A 22947-nucleotide genomic window follows, 5' to 3' on the forward strand; every position below is an offset into this window, starting at 1 on the left:
TCAGAGGGCGAGGCTTATTTTATTTTTTGACTGAAGAGTGTTTATCTACGAAGAGAAAAATTTAAGAATTATACAAAATAAATCTCTCCTAATTTGTGTCTAATGGTCAACTTTAATTTTTAAAACAATAGTAACATTTCTAAAACAATGGTCAACTTTAATCTCTCCTAATTGGTAATAAATCTCTCATAATTTGAACCATAGTAACATTTCTAAAACAATGGTCAACTTTAATATTTATCATTAATAACATTTATTAACAATTTTAAATTTCAAAATAATCTCTCCTAATTTTTGTCTTTTATTGCTATATATTCCTTCATCACTTTCTCTTTCACACAAAGTTGAACCGGACTATAATACCATTGTTGGACCTTGCGGGGGAACATGTGACGTCGATCGACTCATTTGAAAGAATTATACTTTCAGTACTTTAAGTATGATGAAATTATATCTCGTGTTTGACACAAGTATCTATACTAGTATTATTAATCAAGTGATATCATATTGTCACTTTCTTACCATACTTCATCCGTTCCATAGTGAGTAATCCAGTTGACGGTTTGACATATGTGAATGCACAATTTTGACATTTAATATCTTTAAATATCTATTAACAAAAATTATAAAATTTGATATTTTAAAAATTTTAATCATGACAAATCTAACAAAAAAAATTCAATATATATATATATATATAAACCTTTTTAAGTATTTAAAATTATTTGCTCAAAAAAAAATATTTAAAATTATAAAATTGTTTTTCAAAAATTAGATTGCAAGTAGATTTTTTATTTTTACATCTCCCAAACTGTTTTTGAAAATTAGATTGCCAAATGAATTTTTTTGTTTTCTCATTTTTAAAATAGTTTTGAAAAGTTATATTACCAAACAAATTTTCTTTTTCTCTCTTTTTTAAAACTGTTTTCTAAAACAGATTTTAAAAACTAAAAACAAAAACTGATCCAAACATGCCCTAACACTTTGGTTTTGTAGAATATCTAGTATAAAATAAACTGTAAATGCTTGAAGGTCTGGTACAAATAAAGCAAAAATTTAACATTTGGTTTTATGTGAGCATCATTATTGGATGCGAGTCATGATTATATACAAGTAATAACATTTTCATCAAAATGACAGAAACTTCTTACCAATTCAAAAGCAGGGTATATGTCGTATCTGAAGTGAAGTTATAGAGAAAAATAAGACTAAAATATGATTTTAGTCCCTGCAAATATGCCTCGTTTTGGTTTTAGTCCCTGTAAAAAAAAATTGTTTTTGGTCCCTGCAAAATTTTTTGTTTTTGAAAATAGTCCCTAGGGACTATTTTCAAAAAGGGACTATTTTCAAAAACAAAAAATTTTGCAGGAACCTTTTTTAAAAACAAAATATTTTGCAGGGACCAAAAACTACAAAATTGGTTCAGTTATAATGTGTCACGTATGCAAATCATCACAAAAGTGGGGTCAGGGACTATTTTCAAAAACAAAAAATTTTGCAGGGACCAAAAACAATTTTTTTTTTACAGGGACGAAAACCAAAACGAGACATATTTACAGGGACTAAAATCATATTTTAGCCGAAAAATAATGTTCAGATTATTGTTGGCATTCATGTGATATTAGATCATGTTTATCGTTAAGTTCTTTTCTAACACTAAATTGTTTTCTTGGTTATTTCTTTTGGCATTGTGTCAACAGGATTTAATAGAGTATTTATAGATGTAAAATGTTATAATCATTAATTGGTTGCCATATGTAAAAAGTTATGTCATAATCATATCTTAAAATTTATCAAGTCGAAATGTAAATATGGACACTTCTTGCTTTCTCATTCCCCCTTATGTCTCCCTCGCTCTCTTTCTCATCGACTATGTAAACATCTAAAGGAGCGTTATTTGAACAATTATTTGGTTGACAACTTATGTAAACATCTAAAGGAGTCTTACGAGGCATTTGGCTATCAATTTTGAAGTTTTGTCTTACTCATGAGGATTCTGCTAGTATTGTTGATACGGCGGTGGTTGTAAGAACCATGTTGATGTGAAGAACAATAACCCCTTAATTTTGTTTTGATGATGACGATATTTATGAGAACAATTTCATGCTTTAATGTGTGTTTAACTGTATAGGTAAAACAGTGAATGCATTCTGCTCGAGGATTCTGCTAGTATTGTTTGTTTTGATGCGCCTCGAGTACAATGTCTCGCCTTATGTCAAAATAGGGAATGCATTCAGCTCTGCATATAAAACAGTGTAAAACTTGCAATCTATCTAAGCAAACGTGCTAAACCATAACTTAAGATATCATGCGCCAGAAGCAGTGTAATTTCTCTATTGTTATCTTTTCTGATCAGCATGTTACATCTTTTCTCATCATTTTCTCTATTTTTGCAATCAAATGCTTTATATATACACTCTTTCTCGTTAAGAGAGGTAAACCAACTCAAAAACATAATCAAGTATGGGTAAAAGCATAGAGGAGACGTCAATTACATAGTTTAAACAAAATTCACCAACTTTATAAATTATTCTTTGTAGTATTTGAAGAAATAGGTAAAGGATTTGTATATTTACAATCTACAAATTATACATATGTTTCCAAATATGTTTCTTTAAACTAATCTTATCAGATCACCCAAATATGTTTGTATGGTTGCATATGATCACCCTTCGCATGGATCTCAAAGTTCAGCATCGCAACAGCAGACATATAATGATAGTTTTTGTAGAGTGAAAGGGTTGTCACTAGAGTCTTTGAGAAGCGTAATTGTGGAAAGAAAATGAACGGTTCAAAACTTGAAAGGTCTAGAGAAGGACCATCAAATACTAATGCATCTCTATTGCCTCCATTGTTGGATTATTCTCCAGTCACTGTTTCTGATTTCTCTCATGTGTTGAATTCATTCACCAATCCAAATCAAATAGAGAAACCAAAAACACAAGACGACAACATTGTTCATAACAATGAAACTAGTATATATCTTGAACATTTCATCCTCTTCAAAACAAATGGATGTTTATAACCCTTTAGCTGAAGCAACAATTGCTTATTCCAACCAAACCTCAATTGTCGGGAATTCATCAAACTTTTTCCTTGATGCTGATAGCTGCACTTTGTCGCCATCATCAATCTTGTTTTTCTTGTTGATGAAGTTGTGAAGTGTTCCCAATGTCGTGCCTTGGCAAAGGATCGGAAATTGATGATCTAGTTTGTTTCTGTCATCAATAAAACAAAGCTTACTCAAACAATAATAATAATAATAATTAAGAAAATATATATTTCGAAACAATAGATCTATCCATATAATAGATACACTTTATTACCATGATCATATTTTCTTACTATATAATTATGCCTTGTGTTTCATTTTTTTTCTTCATTGATAGAGTACCAATAACTATTTACTAATATTCACATTTTCAATGACAAATATAGACAACATAAGGAGCTAACATATATTGAGATGCACACTTACAAGTAGGATGGAAATGAAATATTATTCAAGAGAAACACCCATCTAGATGATGATGAATTCACGTCCCAGTTGACTTGAACATGTGCCATCTTGTGTCTTTAATCAAAGAAATCACACTTGATAGATGATTACAAGGAAGAAATAAAAATAATCTTCAACATGTTCCCTGCAAGGTGGATAAATTGAAGATCTAGATCAAGCAGAGAATATAAAAAAATAAAAAAATAAAAAAAATAAAAAAAACCAACATATGAATCAACAGAGAACTGGATCGTGGAATCATAAATAAAAAGGCATATACATATTGTTAAAACAAAGGAACAACGTTAAAATAAACTCATGTGAATATACCTGTGATTAAACAAAGGAACAAAGGAACTATGTTAAAACAAGCTCATGGAGATTGCTGCGGCAAGTGTGTTTATTTGAAACCCTAATTCCTATGAGACACAATTTATGTATTTATAGCAAATTTAAGAAAGAATTGGTGGGCCATTTATAATTGAGATTTGTAAAATAAATAAGGTTGGTTTTTTTTTTTCTAATTTCTTTTTCCACCCTACTTACTTCTCATGTGCCCTCCAATTTGAGCATTTTATCTCATTTGGATTTTATAATCCGAAGTATATTTGATTGTTTTCGGATTATAAAATTTGAATTGTGTTTAACTAGTTTTTCAATTACAATAACATATACTATTAAAATTGAAAAAATTAAAATGACAATTTAAAGAGACATAATATAAATCGGCAAGAATTAAACAAATTTTATTCTTTGATCAAAAATTCATAATACATTTTCATTAACATAACACTTATTACAAAAAAATATTAGACACCTAATGCTAAATTGATGGTGCAAGAAGATGGAGGGAGAATAAGGAAAATATTTTTCATCCCTCTTGCATGTCCTTCGGAGAAGATGAGAATACAAGATGACGAAGTAGGAGAGGTAGAATCTGATGAGAAAATTTGCGTTGTGGAACAACACACTTTTAACATTTATATTAAGCCCACAAGAAGACATGAACCTTTATATGAAAGGCAAACAGTGGAATATTTGCAAGATAAACAACTCAAAACAAAAGTAAAAAAGAAAATAATAAAATGTGAGTTGGAACATAGTCGTGTATTTGAGAAATTCTATTAAAATCCTTTAAACACTATGTTTTCATCACTTATTTTTTCATTTAGAGTGTGTTTGGATGAGGTAATTGATTTTTTGTGAAGAATTCAGAATTCTAGACAATTAAAATGAATCAATTAAATTGCTTTCTTCTAAATATTTTTGTTTAGATGGAGTAGTAAAAAAATTCATTGTCATCACTTTTGGGCACCTTTCATAAATTATAATTTTTTTGGACCAAATTTGAAAAATGATGGGGGTTACTTTATAAATTTGGAAAAATAAGGGGTCAATTTGTGATTTTTGAAATTTATTGTGGTCAATTTGAAAATTTTGGAAAATGTGAGGACCAAAATGCAATTAATTTTAGGCTTAATTAATGATTTGGTCCATTAAGTTATTTGTTGGTTACGTTTTGGTCTCATAAGTTATTAACGTTACGTTTTGATCCCTTGACTCATACTCTGTTAGCCAAGTAAATCCTTACCGTCAACTTTTGTCAAAAACCGTTAAAATTCATCATCAAATCTATAAATTCATCACATTCATCATCAAACCAAAAAATTCATCATCTTCAACAACACCCTTCATGAGATTCATCAACAAACCCAGAAAAATTAAAAAAACTCAAGAAACCCAATGATCTAATTTAAACATCAACATTCAATTTTCCCCAAATTCAAACCCCTCACCTCAAATTTTTCATATTTCTTCTAAACCATCTTCTTCCCCAATTTCAACAACTAATAGGAGAATGGTGTTTATAACAAAGAACAATTACATGAGTTAATACAAACACGCGTGATTGGTCCATTGGTGTTTTATGCAAAATAGCAAATTAAGAGTTTGTTGACTCCTTAAAACATTTACACGTAGTGATTCTTGCCTTTTGTTATAATTATTTGTCATACCAAATATCAATACTCAAACTAATAAAGCATTTTGGATTCAAGAATCAGCGATGTTTAGGTATACTTAATATCAGTCAAGAAGCTTGCTACCCCAATTTCAACAAATATAATCAAAACCCAATATCTCAAAAAATATAATCAATTTCAAAACTTATAACAAACCCAGAATTCAATTACCAAACCCCAAAATTAAATTTACAAAAAAGAAAAGACTTCAAATCAATGATTCCAGCAAGAGCATGGCACAATTTTGAGTTTTGATGAGAGGGATTTGGAACAATTTTATGAGAGGAATTTGTTGGTGATGATTCAAAGCGAGAGAGAACAAAACAATGAGAATAACAAATTACTTGATTCTGTGAAAGGTATTGATTTTTTTTTTTAATAATAATAGGGATTGGAAAGAAGAGATTAAGATATAAGTTGGGTATTGAAATTAGTTTAAATATGAAAAAATAATTTGGGGATTTTGGGGTCATTGAGAGCAGAAGGAGATGATGAAGATAATGAGTTTTCTGGGTTGTTGATGAAGATCATGAAGGGTGTTGATGAAGATGGTGAGTTTTATGAGTTTAATGATGAATGTGATGAATTTTAACATTTTATGACAAAAGTTGACGGCAAGGATTTATTTGGCTAACAGAGTATGAGTTAAGGGACCAAAACGTAACGTTAATAACTTATGGGACCAAAACGTAACCAACAAATAACTTAAGGGACCAAATCATTAATTAAGCCTTAATTTTAAGAATGAAGAAATTTGAATTTCTTAACTTTTAGATACCATTTGATATTCTCGAAATTTAACTTGAATAAAATACTTCATAAATGTTAATCATTTTTAAAAAAATTCAAATCATCATCCAAACAATAAAATTTAGCTAAAAGTATTTGAACTCTCTCAAAACATTACATTACCTTAAAACATTCCTTCATCCAAACAAACTTTTAAGAAAATTTGTATGGGTACCACCATTTGAACTCTTCTTTTCTTACTAAAGCTTGTCTGGTCAAGCTATTGTTCACCCTAATTTTAACCTAATATTTTCCCTCCATCACCCAAGCATTTAATTTTCGTTAGTGCTTTTCGTACTCATCAAGCTAAGTTCAATTTTTAAATTTCCCTCCCACAACCTATGGAGTCTGCCAATGCATATATCTAATGCATTTAATAGGGACTATCTTCATTGTCGTGTTTCCAACATGCCTGTTAATGTTCTCATGCAGAAATTAATCCACTCTCTTCCCCATGCTCATATTTACCTATGTTATATATATGGGTGTTCTATTAACAACTTGCAGTTCTACTATCCTTTTCTTAATTCCCAATGTGGGTTCTAATTCCCAATGTCACTTCTCCATTGCAATTCTACTATCCTTTTCTCAATTCTAATTCCAATTCATCAACTACTTCTAAAGCAGCTCATTTGTAGCATTCATGGAACACTTTCTATGCAATATTTCTTCCAAGGCCTTAACGGTGTTCTTTAAATTTCATATTTTGGCCTCTGAGAAACCATTCACATCGTCGCTTCTCTCTCAACCCTTTTCCTATCTCATTGAAAAATTTCATCTACCGTTTCCGTTGCCGACACTATTCTCACCAAGGTCGTTAGGCGGTTTGTTCTTCTCAATTCATGTTATTCTCCTAAGGTAATAGTGAAGCATTACTTTCTTATCATTGCCTTACTGGTATCTATTTCTTCTTTTACCGTAATTTTTTCTGATGTTGCCATGCCTTTTCCAGATAGCTATATAAATTGTTCTGTCATAAGAGATGTTTTGCCATTGCCATGCCTTTTACCGTAATTTTTCTGTAGTTGCCATGCCTTTTCCAGATATCATTGCCTTAAAGGTTAGTACATGATTGAAATGTGAAAAGGAAATAAAAAAAGATTTTGATAGAGCAATGTTCTGAACATTTTTTCTTGAATTACTAATTATTATTACTGTGTCTTAGTATCTTTTTTTTTTTGTTTTCATAAATGCAGACAAGGATGATGAATATCCCGCCGATTTTAAGGTTTGTTGCGCATCATTCAAAGATGGTGAACGTCAAAATTGAACCTAAGGAATAGAGTTGAACATGTTGTTGTTGACGAAGAGCATCTATTTTCTGTTTTTGTTTTGACCTTTTGTGTTTAACAAAAATTTCTGTTTGAGAACAATTACCTTGGTTGTTTCTGTTCTGGTTTATCTCTTAAGAATTTTGTTATTGGACAAGTCTTTGTTTTTAGACATTGCTATTATTTAATATTCTGAATGCAATGAACTCTATCATTTACATGTTTTCGTAAAATTCACTACTCTGGCTTAATTACTTACATCTATATATTTTTAGACATTGCTATTACTTACATCTTCAACAGCCTTAATTACTAATACATGTACAAGAAATTTTCAGTGTTTTGAAGGAATTGCTATATAATTTTACAGTCAGTTTAACTATTAATGTCTCTAGAATCAGACTATTATATAATTATAATTGTGTAATGAAATCAGGGAAATAAAACTTTGTCAAGTATCAGGTTAACAATTCCTTGCTCTATTATGATAGTACATAAATTAGATTTGGTTAGAAAAATAAAACTTTGTCAAAAAAACAATTTGAGATGGCAAAGATATTTTATAAGAAAAATGCTAGATACCGCGAGAGGATTTTTCACGAAAGCTTCTAGAATGAGATGGCAACACACCATCCATTAGATCTTATATTTAATGAATTTACCGCTTCATCTTAAAAGAGCAACAATAGGGTTCATAAACAAGTAAATATAATAACTGGGAGGCAAACGATAGGATCTTAATAGTAGCTTAATGAAAAGGAATTGTGTATCCTTGTGAGAGTGACAAAGAGTAATAAGGTTTGTAAATTAAAGCTGCTACACTAAGCTAAATACTTTCTTCAATTTTCATTTCTTATTCAATCCTTTTCCCAAATGAGATACTTATAGTACTATCAGTTTATTCAGGAAAGCATCAAAAAGGAATATAAGTCACTAAGGCAGTTACAACATAAAGTAGTAAAACATGAATGCATTAGAATTCTTATCCAATTATCTAGGTGCATATGTGTTTCTATATGCTATAAGTCCAATTGAAATTTCAAGGGTTGTAACAATTTTTCACATCATATTTGGAACTAACAACTGGATTGCTTTGTTTTTGGCACATAATTTTTTTACACACGATCATGTTATGCAGTAAATCATAGGGAATAGTAAATAGTTATTCCATAGATGTGAATTTCTACACTGATAGATTTGTTCGCTTATCAAAATGCAAACACAGTTTATATGTTGTATACCAAGTTCAAAAGTTTTTGGTGCCATTTTTATGTAGGTTTTTCAAAACAGGATACCATATATGATTTATTTTTCGTTGCTTATGTAATCATTTTTAAAATAGTAATTCATTACCTCAATCAATCTCATTGGAAACATAATTTAAATATCATAAAAAATAAAATTTCAGTGGTTAAAAAATATTTTCATCTTCAACTCTATAAGAGCAAATAGCTCCTATAAGTAATTCATTAGACACCTCAATCTCATTGAAAACATAATTTAGATATCATAAAAAATAAAATATCAATGGTTAAAAAATATTTTCATCTTCAACTCTATATGGTTAAAAATGTTTGTATAATCAATGGTTTTGCATGTAAAGTGAGTATGCAATGATATGTTTGTTTTTTCATTTTTTATGTGCAATTGTTGCTATAACGTCATGTTGTTTTTGTGAATCATAATGCAGGGAACAATTTTTGTTATCTAAGAGACATAAATGTGATTAACTAAAAGAGACATAAATAGAAAAAAGTTGTTTGACTTTACGTTGTTTTTTGTCCATTTTGTTTCCATTAGTAAGCATGTAAAATTGTTAGCTTGAGAAAATATCACCAATTCAACTGCACATGATTTTGTTATTCACTAGGGTTGTACATTTGGTTATAAGACATGGTTGTTTTTCCCGTACTTTTTGCACCTTATTGCTTACATAGAATTACAGTTAAACTGCACATGATTCAACTGCATATGATTTGTTATAATGTAGTGCTTTTTTAATTGTTATAAATTATTGCTGTTTATTTTTTCTTAGTGCGCCTTATAGCTTACATACAACAAAATTTATACTAATGTCACTACAAATGTCGTGTACAAAGAAATCTTTCGTAATGTATGATAATTAATGTTCAAAGTAAGGTTATACAGCTGTCAAAACGGACGGCCCGGCCCGATCGAGCAGCGGGCTTTGCAGGGCCGGGCTAAAAAACCCGATTTAAATATGGGTTGGAATAATTGAGCCCGAGCCCAGCCCTATATGGGCTAACGGGCCAGCCCGGCCTGCACATATCTAGTTTTTATTTTTATTTTTTCATTCTTTAAGAACATTAGACCGAATTCTGCCATCGGGCCGAATTGAGGTGCCTGAGTTGCCAGATCGCTCCAATGTGATTTCTAAAGATACAATTAAGCAAGCTTTCATTTCTTGTTACACAACCTGCCACTTAGTAGCTACTCTGGTATTAGACATACAAACAAACTACTGCAATGGCAAATTAATACATAATTCAAGATGTGTTTTTACTTAATAAATTTTGATCTCTGTTTATTTACACAAATTTTGAATATTTGAACGGAGAAAACAGCCAACACCCTTCAACTGTAATTATACAAAATATATTTTATATTGATGAATATATTATCTTCTTAGAGGTATACCATTTTAATCCATCTAAAAATCAAATACCATATATTTCATGGTTATATTTATACGGAACTTTTTCAATCTTAGTACATAGTTTTTTTTTTTTGGAGAGATCTTAGTACATAGTTATTATTACTAAATTGATAAAATTGTCACTGTTCTATACTATATGTTATCATAAACTTAGAAACATTGCGAAAATCTCCCATCTTAGATGGCAAGGAAAAGTATGTGAGATTGTAGAAACATGCAGTTCATAAAATGGAACTTGAGATTGGGCTGTCGAGCATTAAGTAACACACAAAGACAAGAAGAAAAAAAACTTGTATTTTTTGGCGGGCTGCCCGTAGCCCGAACTGGCCAGCCCTAACGGGCTACGGCCTTTTTCGGGCCCAGCTAAAAAGCCCTGAAAAAATTCGGGCTGCAATTATTCAGTCCAGTCCCTACATTTTATTCGGGCTTTCGGACCGGCCCGTATTGTCCGGCCCATTTTGACAGCTCTATAAGGTTATGGAACTAATTAATGTTACCACGAGTGCCATTTGTAATACATTATCATCACATCACCTATTTTTTAGGTATAAATCGGGTATCCTATAGACTAATCTCTCGAGCATTGTGGGACTCAAATGAGTGGCAAGCTCTTCCTAAGAGTTTTCATCACATCACCTATAGCAATACATTTATATATTGTGTTATAACTTATTTGTGATTGGTTTAGTCGGTAGGACCCGTGCATCGCAGGGGTCCGGTGGTCTAGTTGTTATTATTATTATTATTAACATTGTTATTATTATTGTTATTGTTATTAGAAGTAGTAATAGTTCTTGTTAACAAATATCCTTGGAACACTTGTTAAAGATTCAATGATGAAAACAATTGATAATTTTCATATAAAAAAAGTTGTTTTTCAATGTTTTGAATACACAAATCGTAAGATAGAATTTCCATTTTAAATAATCAAATGTCATATGAAAACTCATTAGTATTTCCTTTTTATTATTATTATATCCCAACAAATGGTAACGATAAAAACAAAACATTTTTTAGGAAAGATAAAAACATAGCATTACTTTTGTATTTATGAGTGATTAGTTATAAACAAGAAGCATATCATGAGAGCCAAAGTCCTTTGAGACCTAACACTTTATTAGTCCTCTCTTGTTTGTTTATTCTACAAGAAAGAATCAACTAGCCGAAGTTGTACAATCCATCTCCACTATTTATATTAATACCTCATTTTTACACAAAACATAAAATTAAGAAATTAATATCATCAACTTCATATATTCAACAATGGCTTCACCACTCAAATTCAACGTGTTTGTAGTTTGTATTTTGGTTTTAGTTGCAGTTGTTGCTGCTCAATATGGAAATGAAACCTCTGCCTCTCCACCAAACCTCAGTTATCCTACAGCCATCATTGTTCTCCTTCCTTTTATGCTTACTTTTCTTGCAGCCAAACAAAGGATTTTAGTTTAATTAACAACCCTTTATGTTTGTATAAATTTCCTATTTTTGTGTTATTGTCGCCAATCTAATGATCGTATTTTGTAGAACATGAATTTATGTTGCCATTGAAGTGGTGTTATGTTGCCATTGAAGCTTCCTAGTTTAATTAACAACCCTTTATGAATTTGTGTTATTGTCACCATTCATTGGTGCAATTGTTCTTGTGGTTTTCTTACATCCAAGTTATTTTTAAATGTACAACTTTTTTTTAACAAACTTTCAATATGATATTTATTTTCTTGAATTTTCAAGTTTTAAATCTATGGTTTTATTTTTCTGCAACCTCTAAGGCTTTAAATCTATGATCTTTCACTCATATTTGCATACGAATCTAGGTTTAAAATTTTAAAATTCATATGCAAATAGACCAAAAGAGTAAAAAAAAAAAGACATAAAACTAAATGATCAAATTGTTAACTAAAATTGAGCTAAGAAAGCAAAAGTGTAACTTTGTCAATAGGACATAATCAGTGACGGATCTTGAGTTTTTTTTTCGGGGGTGTCAAATATTTGAATAATAGATATTAAATAGTTTCAAAATATGTGCAACATTGTTAACTGTTGTGGTGGTAACTTCGCTTGTTTGAAACAAGGGAATTCTAGTTTGAATCCCACCTGGACTATTTTTTTTAATAAAATAAGAAAAATACCCTAAGAATTATAAAAAAGGAGGGTGCGGAGGTTCAAACGCGCGACCATAAGGGACCGTATGACCACTGCAGCAACAACATATCAGTTGCAATATCATGTATAATAAGACATTTATATGAAAAGTGGAGGTGCAGTGGCACCTAAGGATCTCCAAAAAGATCCGCCCCTGAACATAACAAATTTATTGGATCACCCTCTCGGGTCACTCAACAACACACACTCTTACAAGTCAAAAAAAGTAATTGAAATGTTTCTTTTCTTAATCAAAAGGGGAATGTAAATTAACTAGAAGGTGTCCTCCAAATTCTGTTACATTCCATTATAATATATCTAATTTCAAATCAAATTGCTGTGACTTGTGACTATAATCATCTAATCATTATCAATTTGAATAACTAAACAAATTGAATGAGATTACAATCTGATAATTGGATTTTGTGTTAAACTACCATTTTCTCATTTCTTGCATTGTAAGTAAAATTTCAACCGTGTTTCTGAATGTTCCTTCACCAGCTGCTGCAATGAACATTAAAAAAACCTTACAGCGCTTCAATAATATCAAAATGATTCACATACCATTTCTTTGTCATTCAAATACTAATGAAGGAGGAAAAAGTCATTTTACTGTTAAATATTTGGCCTACAAAATCTAAATTTTCTTCAGGTTGAAATTTAGTTGTAAGACTATGATATATATATATATTCAACACATTATTTTGTCATATTACTAACAACTATGGTTGTCATGATCTTCTTGAGCTGAAAACATGTTTATATGAACATGGCACTATGAGAATATTTCGCAGAATGATGAAATCGTATTTCTTTTCTATTTGTGAAGACACACGATGTCGTTAAACTACAAGATATTCTCATTACGCCAGACAAACTAGGAACTAGGGTATGACAAGGTGAATATGTCAAAATAGACCGATCATTCTTTTATAATAGAGATAACAATTGATATTTGACTGAACCGTTAAACGACTTCAAACAATTGGGGATGGTAAAATGAAAAATAAATGGCTTGTGCGGCTAGGGTTTGTTCAAAAACTCATATCATTATTTATTTTTAAATCTTAAGTATTGACAAAGTCATTCAATTCAAGTATTTGTTTTTTTCCCAATATTAGAAAACCATCTTTTTTCTTGAAGTGTTTTTATTATCATTTTAAGTAAATTAGGGTCCATCTATCCACTTGTTATATCGAGTTATATCCATAATTGAACTCCAATTATCATCGAAGTCCCACTTTGGGACTCTCCTCCTTCTCCTCATTCTCTCCTTCTCACTTTGGGACATACCAATTCCTTGTCATTCTATGAGAGAATTAGTTCTTTTAATGTTAAATATTTATTTCGATTATATATCATGACTTTCAATATAGCCACTGGCCCGTGACAAGAAATCGTTGGACTTAATGCTTTTGCAATATATTCTCTCTACATATAAACAGATATAGAGATATATCAATTGTATCATCATAATTTAATAAATATTCATTGATATTAGGTGTAAGTCAAAATACATACACTAAATTTCAACCGTTTAATTTAGTTGATCGTGCGGTTTAAATTATATCACCACAAGAAATAAAAAGAACACATTGCACATTGCACCGAATCTCTTTCAAAAATTTCATGTGTGGAAAGAAAGAAAGAAAGAAAGAACCATTTTGGGCCAAGGGTAAGCATAATCATGTGGGGCTGAGTGTCTTATTAGAAGGTGTAGCTAAACAGACCCCTGGCTTGCTAAACCTATCGGAATGTAATTTCCGATGGGTATTTTTTTTCCTACAAGTGCTATCGGATTTTAGCTTTTGATGGATGTTTTCATTGAATTTTAAGCAATATATGGGGACCTTCAGTAATTTCCTTGATTAGAATCCTCCTCTTAGTGATATTGATATGAGTTTTTTCGTGTTTCGTCATTGAATGGTCCAATAATCCAAACGGGATTATCTAAGGAAAATTGTGTAAATCCATAAAATAAAATAAAAAATCAGCAACTTCGACTGAAATATCCGGTTTAATCCTTTTGGTGTTCACAGGCCACGCGGTTTTGAATGGTCCTGTCTTTTTTGTCCAGCCTTAGATTCGTATTAGACTAGTTCATGAAACTTTGTTGTAAGAGTTCGTCATTTGTTTCTTCGAGCTAGGAAAACCGATGAGCCAATGAATGTACACTACTTTGATTATTGTTGTGTTATTAACATCTTGAGAGTGCTAAAAACACTCTCTTGTGTTGAAAAAAGAGTGTTATCATCGTTTGTCACAATATTTTCTAACAATTAAATTCAACTCATAACTACTTGTTTCGGATTAAAATTGTATTTTTCTTTCTCGTTTTCTTTTTTGCTCATTTTTTTCGCGGTAAAATAAATCATAATTTTTTTTAACAAAATCTTGATAGTATGTCATTTAATTAAGTATCTATTTTGACCCAAAATTAAGAAACCATCAATTTTATTGAAGTGTTTTTATTATCACAACAGCAAATTAAAGCACATCGACCGACTTGTTCCTTTATAATCAGATTGCACCATATAGAGTTATATCTATAACTAGGCTACAATTTTCATCCAAGTCCATACAATGCACTAAATGTAACAAACTTCATTGGTACACCAAATTAAACAACGTATACAATATTAATCACCATACTTCATTCCTATGTCACCACAATTTGTAATTGAAAAATGTTGTGTGGTGCGAATCATCGTGTAAAACCCACAAATTACCGTTTAAATATTTTTCAATTCAAATTCTATAGAAAATGAAGTGCGGCAGCCATGTCTTACAAAATTAAATTCATCGTTTTTCACCATTTTTCAATGCAATATTTATATTTTCATTCTCTTAACAAATATTTTAAGGTCGCTCTTTAGTATTTCTCTTATTTTTAATTGTGCAATTATGGTCTTCCATTTTTTATTTATTAATATATGATTTTGACCATCTAATTTGATGATGTGGTAGTAGATTAGGTAATTTGTGATTTTCATCATTTTCATCTACTCTCTAGAATGTCTCGTAAATGTAACTTAGTTGGTAGCTATCAGAGATAATTTGTGTAGGGTCGGGGTTCAAATCCCATATTCCCCATTTCTCCACACATAATGTGTGTGAATATAGCCACTAAACTACTTGACCAAGAAAAAAGAGTTCTCTCTAGAATCTCTTTGTAACCTCATTGCAATTTCACCGGAGAACTACCTCTGCCATTAATTAGAATAGCTCTGCCGTATTGAAAAACTTTTTGTACACATTACGTTGATTGAATATACATTGATTCAATATACACTAGATCACCAATTAATTGAACTATATTCACAATCTTGAAAATAATGATCATGTATACAACCCAGCAACAATGTAAACATTTTTAAAACTTGAAATTAAATTAAAGAAGTTAATAGTTTGCCCCTTTTCAAAAAACAAAGTATTTACCAAAAGAATAAAAAAGAACAAACAAAAAAAACCATAACTTAGTATATTTGGGTATTTAATAACCCCTTCGTGCAAGTCACGCGAATATTCATTCGCACCATTTAGCAACACTATACCTATGCAGTGTATTCAGTACTTAGGCAAGGTGGTCGATTTAATTTAATAAAAAATAATGTAATGTTTTAGATTATAGTTGCATAACAAATTGAAATGAAATATTTTTTTTTAATCAGCTAATAATATTGATAAACTGCATATCCGAGCACAAAGTATACCAGAAAACCCGCAAGAAGTTTACAACAAAACTTCCGAAGCAGTAGCAGAATCAGGAAGAAAAAAAAAAGTAAAAGCAGGCCAAAAGAAAATTGCACTTAGACAAAATCAGCATGTTGCTAGCAATTACCACTGTTAGTACTCATCTACAAATTTTTAAATATTTAGGTTTTTATAAAAAAAAAAAATGTTATTAATATCATAAAAGAAATATGTAGAATGATAGTTGACCGTGGCACGTTGAATTTAGCTATTAATAATATTTTTATTAATATTTATAGTAACATTTTTACCAACTACTTTTTTTACAATCTACACTTCTTTTACTAAGTAACATAAGTATGACTTTTTTTTTCTAACAATTTTAAAATAACTCAAATAATATAATCTGATTTCAAAAAATGCAACCTTGAGCAGCAGCAAGGAAATGGAACCAAAAATCAACTACAAAAAATAATACAACATATATCATATTAAAAACCAAAATAAATAAACTTAAAAAAAAATAAAGAAAAATACATATAAAAATCTGATGAAAAATTTACCTGTAAAAACCTGGTAAGAAAATAGAAGCTGAGAAAGAAAAAATTGAGTGAAAAAATGATTGAATTTGATGGTAGGGTGAGAGTGAGAATGAAGTTGTGAGTGTTAAAATGAAAATCAATTGAGATATATGTACTTGATGTTCCAACGGCTAGTGTGCAACGGTCATGTCTAAATGTGGGTCTCATGTTTCCTAGGAAAAAATTTCTCGGTAAATTCTTGATATCTCTTTGGTCTCATAAGTAATAAAGAGACCGTTTGAATCTTTTAAATTCATTTTCGTTACAATTTTTGTTTTCGAGGAATATAATAGTATTTATTGAGAAATTCCGAGGTGCCAAATACTTAATGGGTTTCAGAATATCAAAATGTTGCTAGCAATTACCACTTGATCACTACTACACCATACTCCCAAACACGAACAGCAGAGAGCAACCAAAATACTCCATGCTGCTAAAACCAAAAACAGCTTGCTATACCAGAATCTTTGCAAAACCAGCAGCCAAGGTAACAACTCGAGCCAACAGATGACGGTAGAAAAATTTACGCACCATGCAACTTAACGGATCCCATTACCACTCATAATACAAGCATGGTGTCGAACTAGCCCCACGAACAAGAAAGCAACACCATGGTATCACCAGTCACCTTAATGTTATACACCACTTCTTCCACGAAGGCACGACACTATTAAACAAGTGTTCATTTCTAATCCGCCAAATAGACCAAACAAGTATTTCGGTATTTGGCAATTTAGCTATTTAAACGTGCACATCTCTTCTTTAACAAACTTCCAATATGATATTTAACTATTGAACAAATTATTAAGTTTAAAAGTCCTGTTGTTGTCTAATTATATGTCGGAAAAATAGAGATGATACATGAGCTTAAAATTAGTAGCAAACTACACACTGAAGTTCACATTTCTTCTGAAATACAAGAATCACCAACTATCAAATACCTGTTTTTTATTTCTTCTGTAATTACAAAGAAAATCAATACATTGATCATATCAAACCAAATATGATGTAATTACCAAAATAATTAATGACTAAATATTTAACCTAGAAAAGGCTTTTGTTTTCATCTCAAGTAATAGACATGTTTCTTAATCAAAAGCAGAATGTAAATTAACATCAACTATCTATCATGTGTTCGTCTCAAGCAAGATGCTCGATTGGTGAGTTGAGGTACATCGAAGGAGTAACATCGAGAAGGTCCAGAATTTAAACTCGTAAAACTAAAATAACTACTAAAGTTTTCTTATCGAACACAAAAACAAAAAAAAAAAACGCGTCCTTGAAAACGTGTTACATCCTATCATAACTGTATCAAATGTATGATCAAATGGTTGTGACTATAATCCTCTAGAAATCAATAGCATCATCAATTTGGATTCTAAACAATTGGAACAGCAGCATTAAGCTGAAATGATTGGATGAGATCAGAATCTGGCAAACTGAGAGGAGGCAAAGAAAATGCACTTTGTGTTGAACTACCTTTTCTCATTTCTTGCATTGTAAGTAAAGCCGCAACCGTGTTTCTAAAAATTCCTTCACCAGCTACCACTATAGCTTCTTTTGCTTCTTTTGCTCTTTCAGCTTCTTCCTCAACCGGAAACACTGCATCGATTATGGTTTCACATTCCTTCACGAGTTTCGATATTAAATCGGTTGTGAAAAAGGGTTGCTCCAATACTTTTTGAATGAATGGTAAACGAAGTAGACCTCCTGTCCTCTTGTCATACTTTTTCAAAATTTTAGCCAACCCTACAAAAAAAATCAATGTGTTTTGGTGATTGCTTGATACACATGATTTTGAATTGAATAAAGTGAATAACCTATTTAGAAAATTATAGGAGTCTAACCAAAAGTACTAATATGAACGACCAAAAATACTAAAATGATCGAGAGGTTTTAATTTTATCGATCATTTCGAAAAGAGCGATGCTATTTAAACCAAAAACTATTTTCACGAATCCATAGTGAATCAACTATGTGCGTTGGATCTTGTTTTATTGGAAAACATGGTTGAAGTAAATGAAAAACATCCACTACAGTATCATATGTATCCGTGAAAAGTTTTTCGTGAGAACAAGTATTTCCCTTTCAAAAATTATGTATTTCGGGACCAATTAGTCCCGATAAAATTGAACTAGAAATTGTACTCTCATGTACATTTGGGAAACTCTTTAAAGTCAAATAATGGTACCTGTATAGTTAATGTTGCTATAGTTTACTAAGAGAACCATTTCACCATGAAAATCAACAATAGCTTTTCTAATTTTTTCCATTTCCTCCTTATATTCTGCTTCTGAAGGTTGACTACCATTTGGTCCCCATAAATCAACTACTCTCTTGATTCTCTGTTGCACTTCCTGCACTCAAAATCCAATTGTAAAAATAGGAGGTTTATTTTCATAAAATAAAAAATAAAATAAAAAATAGGAGAGACTTGTTTTGTATGAAACATATATCCTATGCACAGACTAATCTTTCGAACCAAATAGAACCACGATAAATCAATGTTTTACTAATAATTTATCCCGATTCAACATTTTTTTATGCCCCAAATATATTCCATCATTCCTCTTGAATTTGTATGATATGATAATTTCATTTTTTTTCATAAATAAAACATATGTTTTCAACTTACAATATTTTTGAAGTAATGGAGTGTTGTAGCAATTTAAATAAGCTGCTTTAAACTTAATCTTTTAACAATAAAATTCTAACTATACGTGTACCCAAAAATAACTATATGAACCCCCCATAGTTTTAAGCAATTCAAATACAATGTTTTACCCATATATCCGGTGGATCTATGCCACTAGCTACTACTAGTATAAATTTCCAACCTAGGAAGGTATATTTACAATTTCAATCTTTCTCTCTTTTAAGTTAGTAATATTCCAACGAATATTCGTTAAGCATAAACGAGTATTTTGTCACGAATGATGAATTGTTCTTCACATAAATATGAAAATAATATTTTCTTTCTTGATTGTTAAAAGATTATGCGTATATTGAATTGACATAAACATCTTTACATATTTTTTTGTATGATAAACATCGTTACCTAAACAATGAAGGATCTATGAATGTGCCATAAAGAATCTATAAACAAAAGCTAAAACTTGTATTCTAAAATGCATTTTGATCCTTTTAACAAAGTTCTCCATTTTTTAACTTTTTTTTTTTTTGTGTAAAAAACTTTTTATTCTTATACTACTAACATGTGCACTTGTCTAGTCGACACGTTACCAGTTTCACACAACTTGTGTCTTATTCCATAATCCATGCAGTTTTACCGTAATAATCATTAAAAAATTAAGTATTGAGAAAATTACTAAAACCATTAATTTCACTTTATTACAGCAGAAAAATAAATTACTTTTAGTATCCATGTGGTGTTGATCATTTTTAATTAAAGAATTCTTGATTATTATAAGAATTTCTTAAACGAATGTCTTTGTAAGAAACCTTATATTAAAGTGCTTAGTTGTTTTCTACCCAAAAAAAGTGCTTATTTGTTGAGTTTAGAAGTTTCTAACCAAACCCATTTTTAAAGACCAGCCACCACCACCAGCTAGCATAATCACAATTTCCAACAGAGGAAGGTAGGTATATTTACACAAATTTCAATCTCTTACATTTTTTAAGTTAATATTCTAACGAATATTCGATAGGCATAAATGAGTAAACTACTTGCCCATTCAATAACGTACGATACTGAAATTTTCTTTCTTAATTGTTTAAAAAAAAAAAAAAATTGATGTATGTATGTATTGAAATGACATCAAACCTAAACAATGAAGATTTTAATAACTTGATAATGAGCTTGAAGAGAAAATTAGTCATAAGAAAGATAATGAAGTTGTCAAAGTTGTAAAAGATGGTGTGCCATAAAGAATCTATGTGTATTTTAGAATATGAGATTCGACGATCAAAACTCACGTCCAAACAAAAGCTACAAATAATAGTTTCGAACTGGACAAGTGTTTAATGCTAAAAACATAATACTAGTGACATGTAAGACATGATAGTAGTGACATGTATTTTTGTCTACCCGACACGTTTTCTCTCGTTACTCGTGTCTTACAGGACAATTCTTGTAATTTTATAGTTATTTTATATAAAAAAAAAATATATTGAGTAAAAAAAACAAATTTAGGAAAGAAAAAATACTAAAATCATTCATTTCACTTTATAACAACAGAAAAATAAATTATCATCAATAAGCAATTAAAGAATTCTTCTTTTTTAAGGAATTATTGAAGAATTCTTGATTATTTTAAGGAGAGAATATTGTTTCTTAAACAAGTATCTCTTGTGAGAAACCTTACATTATAAGTTATGAAAAAAAGAAAAGAAACCTTATATTTTAACTTCGTGTTAAATACCAAATCTTTATAAAAGAATATTTGGATGACATTTTTAATGTAAATAAATGAGTATCACTAGTAGTAAAACAAAAAAAAATTATAAGTTTAGTATTACCTTGTGTCGAATAATGAAATCCTCCTCTTGTTCCATGAAGAATCCATTGAACTTATCAATCTCATTATTCAACAAATACATAAACTCAGCCTCAGATTTTCCATACCCAATTGAACCATTTAGCAATGATGTTGGTGCTGCTGATATAAGTCTCAATAGTTTCTTCAATTCCTTATATGACAAAAATTTGTCTCTCCATTCTGGCAAAGTATCTTGAACCTGTTGCTTGAGTCTCTTACCAAATTTCATAATGTTAAAAAACAAAAGGAAAAAAAAAAACCTAAACCTAAGGAAGAAAAAATGATAATTTTTTTGTATTGAAAAAATGTGGTTTGGTTTGATATTTGTGAGAAAAGGGTGTACGGGGGGTTTTTATTGGCAAAAGGTTTAGTAGAATATTAGGAAGCATATGCTTAGCGTGTGATAAAGTGGCGGTTTAGAAAAGAGTATAAAAGGGTAATTAAGATGGGAGCATGAGAATTCTTGGGAAGCATATTCTGTTACTATAATGTTATATGGTCATACTTAGGACCATGACTTTGAAAATTAAATTTTTCCACTTTTTCTTGGTGGCAGCTCAACGTGGCTTGAGTTTAGTAACCAAACAAGGGGAACAATGGAAAGTGAGGTATGTGAAGTGGGTCCCATTAATTACTCATTGTATTTGTAGAGAGTAAAATAGTTGTAACTAGGATTTAGACTATTTATTGGATGATTTGAGAGTGTTCTTAAGGTTGGTGTATATAGCCTTAGCCTTGGGCTCGTTTAGCCCGTTAACTTAGGCATTAAGTTATCATGAAGGGATAAGTACTGGATTTCCAACGGCTTCTAGAAGGCTTATATGGTGACTGCCCGATAGTAACCGCCTATATGATGTTTAGGCCCTTTTTAAGGGCTCTCGTGGTTATTTAAGCCCTTATGAAGGGCGCCTTGTCCTTTATCCGGGTTTTCCCACTCCACAAGCCCCACAAGCACGAGTCTTGGGACAAGGCGAAGTGTTTTAGCTTTCTGACAGGAGATGCGATTTGTGGATCACCCTACTATGTGGGTTTTCTTCAGCTGTATCGTCCTTATAGGGTTTATTTGTACTTCCCATCTGGGTTTCCCCGGTCCACAAGCCCCCTAAGCATGAGCCTAGGTAGGGCAAAGTGCTTTAGGCGCTCTCAATTTAATGTCGACGATGTCTTAGTTTCTGTATGACGATGTACCGCCCTGATTACTCTGATCTGACAGTCATTACTTCTTGACTCTCCGCTTTCCTCTTACGTGTTTAAATCTTGGGGACTTTTTTACACGTGTCATTTGTTTACTGTGTGGTCGTTTACGTTTCTCGATGCACTACTTAGGGACCAGTTTTAAATGTACTGTCTTTTTCATTTCCTCCCATTTCCTCTTTCCTTGGTTTTGTTCATTTGTTCTCTACCCTTTTTCGTGTTTTTGGTTCGTCTCGTTCGTGGTTTTCTTCACACAATCCTTTGACCGGTGCTCCTGTCGTTAAGTTCATCTTTAAGGTAATTGTCTTGTCATATCGTTTTAGTGTTTCGTTTTTTCCTTTTAGATTTGCCATGGTTATACTGAGAGATTGCGATGAGTTGGGTAGGGTTATATCACCAATAACAAAGGAGGAAAAGCGTGAGTTATGGAACCAAGCTATTAGACATGCAAAGCGTCCCAATGGGACGATCGATTTGGAAATCCTCAAAACTAATTATTTAGGACATCCCTTATTTTCTAATTTGTCTACCAGTTCTGATAGTGATGGGGGTAACAATACCGATAGTGATTGTGTCTTGCT

The 22947-nt window shown here is 30.9% G+C and overlaps 1 protein-coding gene across 1 annotated transcript; it reads right to left on the reverse strand.

Moving 5' to 3' along the window:
- Positions 1–17779: 17779 nt before the first annotated feature.
- Positions 17780–21599, reverse strand: LOC25491688 (SPX domain-containing protein 3). Its single transcript, XM_013599681.3, has 3 exons — positions 21153–21599; positions 18865–19030; positions 17780–18422 (listed from the first exon to the last, which is right to left on the reverse strand). Exons 1-3 carry the CDS (start codon positions 21399–21401, stop codon positions 18052–18054), a joined length of 786 nt encoding a protein of 261 aa, XP_013455135.1. The 5' UTR covers positions 21402–21599; the 3' UTR covers positions 17780–18051.
- Between the last annotated feature and the right edge of the window lie 1348 nt (positions 21600–22947).

This window comes from Medicago truncatula, chromosome 4 (genome assembly GCF_003473485.1).
Source record: "Medicago truncatula cultivar Jemalong A17 chromosome 4, MtrunA17r5.0-ANR, whole genome shotgun sequence".
NCBI lineage: Eukaryota > Viridiplantae > Streptophyta > Magnoliopsida > Fabales > Fabaceae > Medicago > Medicago truncatula.

Bases quoted from the DNA above. Each gene is read 5' to 3' on its own strand.
- LOC25491688 (XM_013599681.3), bottom strand. From the start codon at position 21,401: ATGAAATTTGGTAAGAGACTCAAGCAACAGGTTCAAGATACTTTGCCA. The intron at 19,031-21,152 runs GTAATACTAAAC...TTTTGAGTGCAG, and splicing joins ATTTCATTATTCGACACAAG to GAAGTGCAACAGAGAATCAA. The intron at 18,423-18,864 runs GTACCATTATTT...TTTTTTTTGTAG, and splicing joins TAGCAACATTAACTATACAG to GGTTGGCTAAAATTTTGAAA.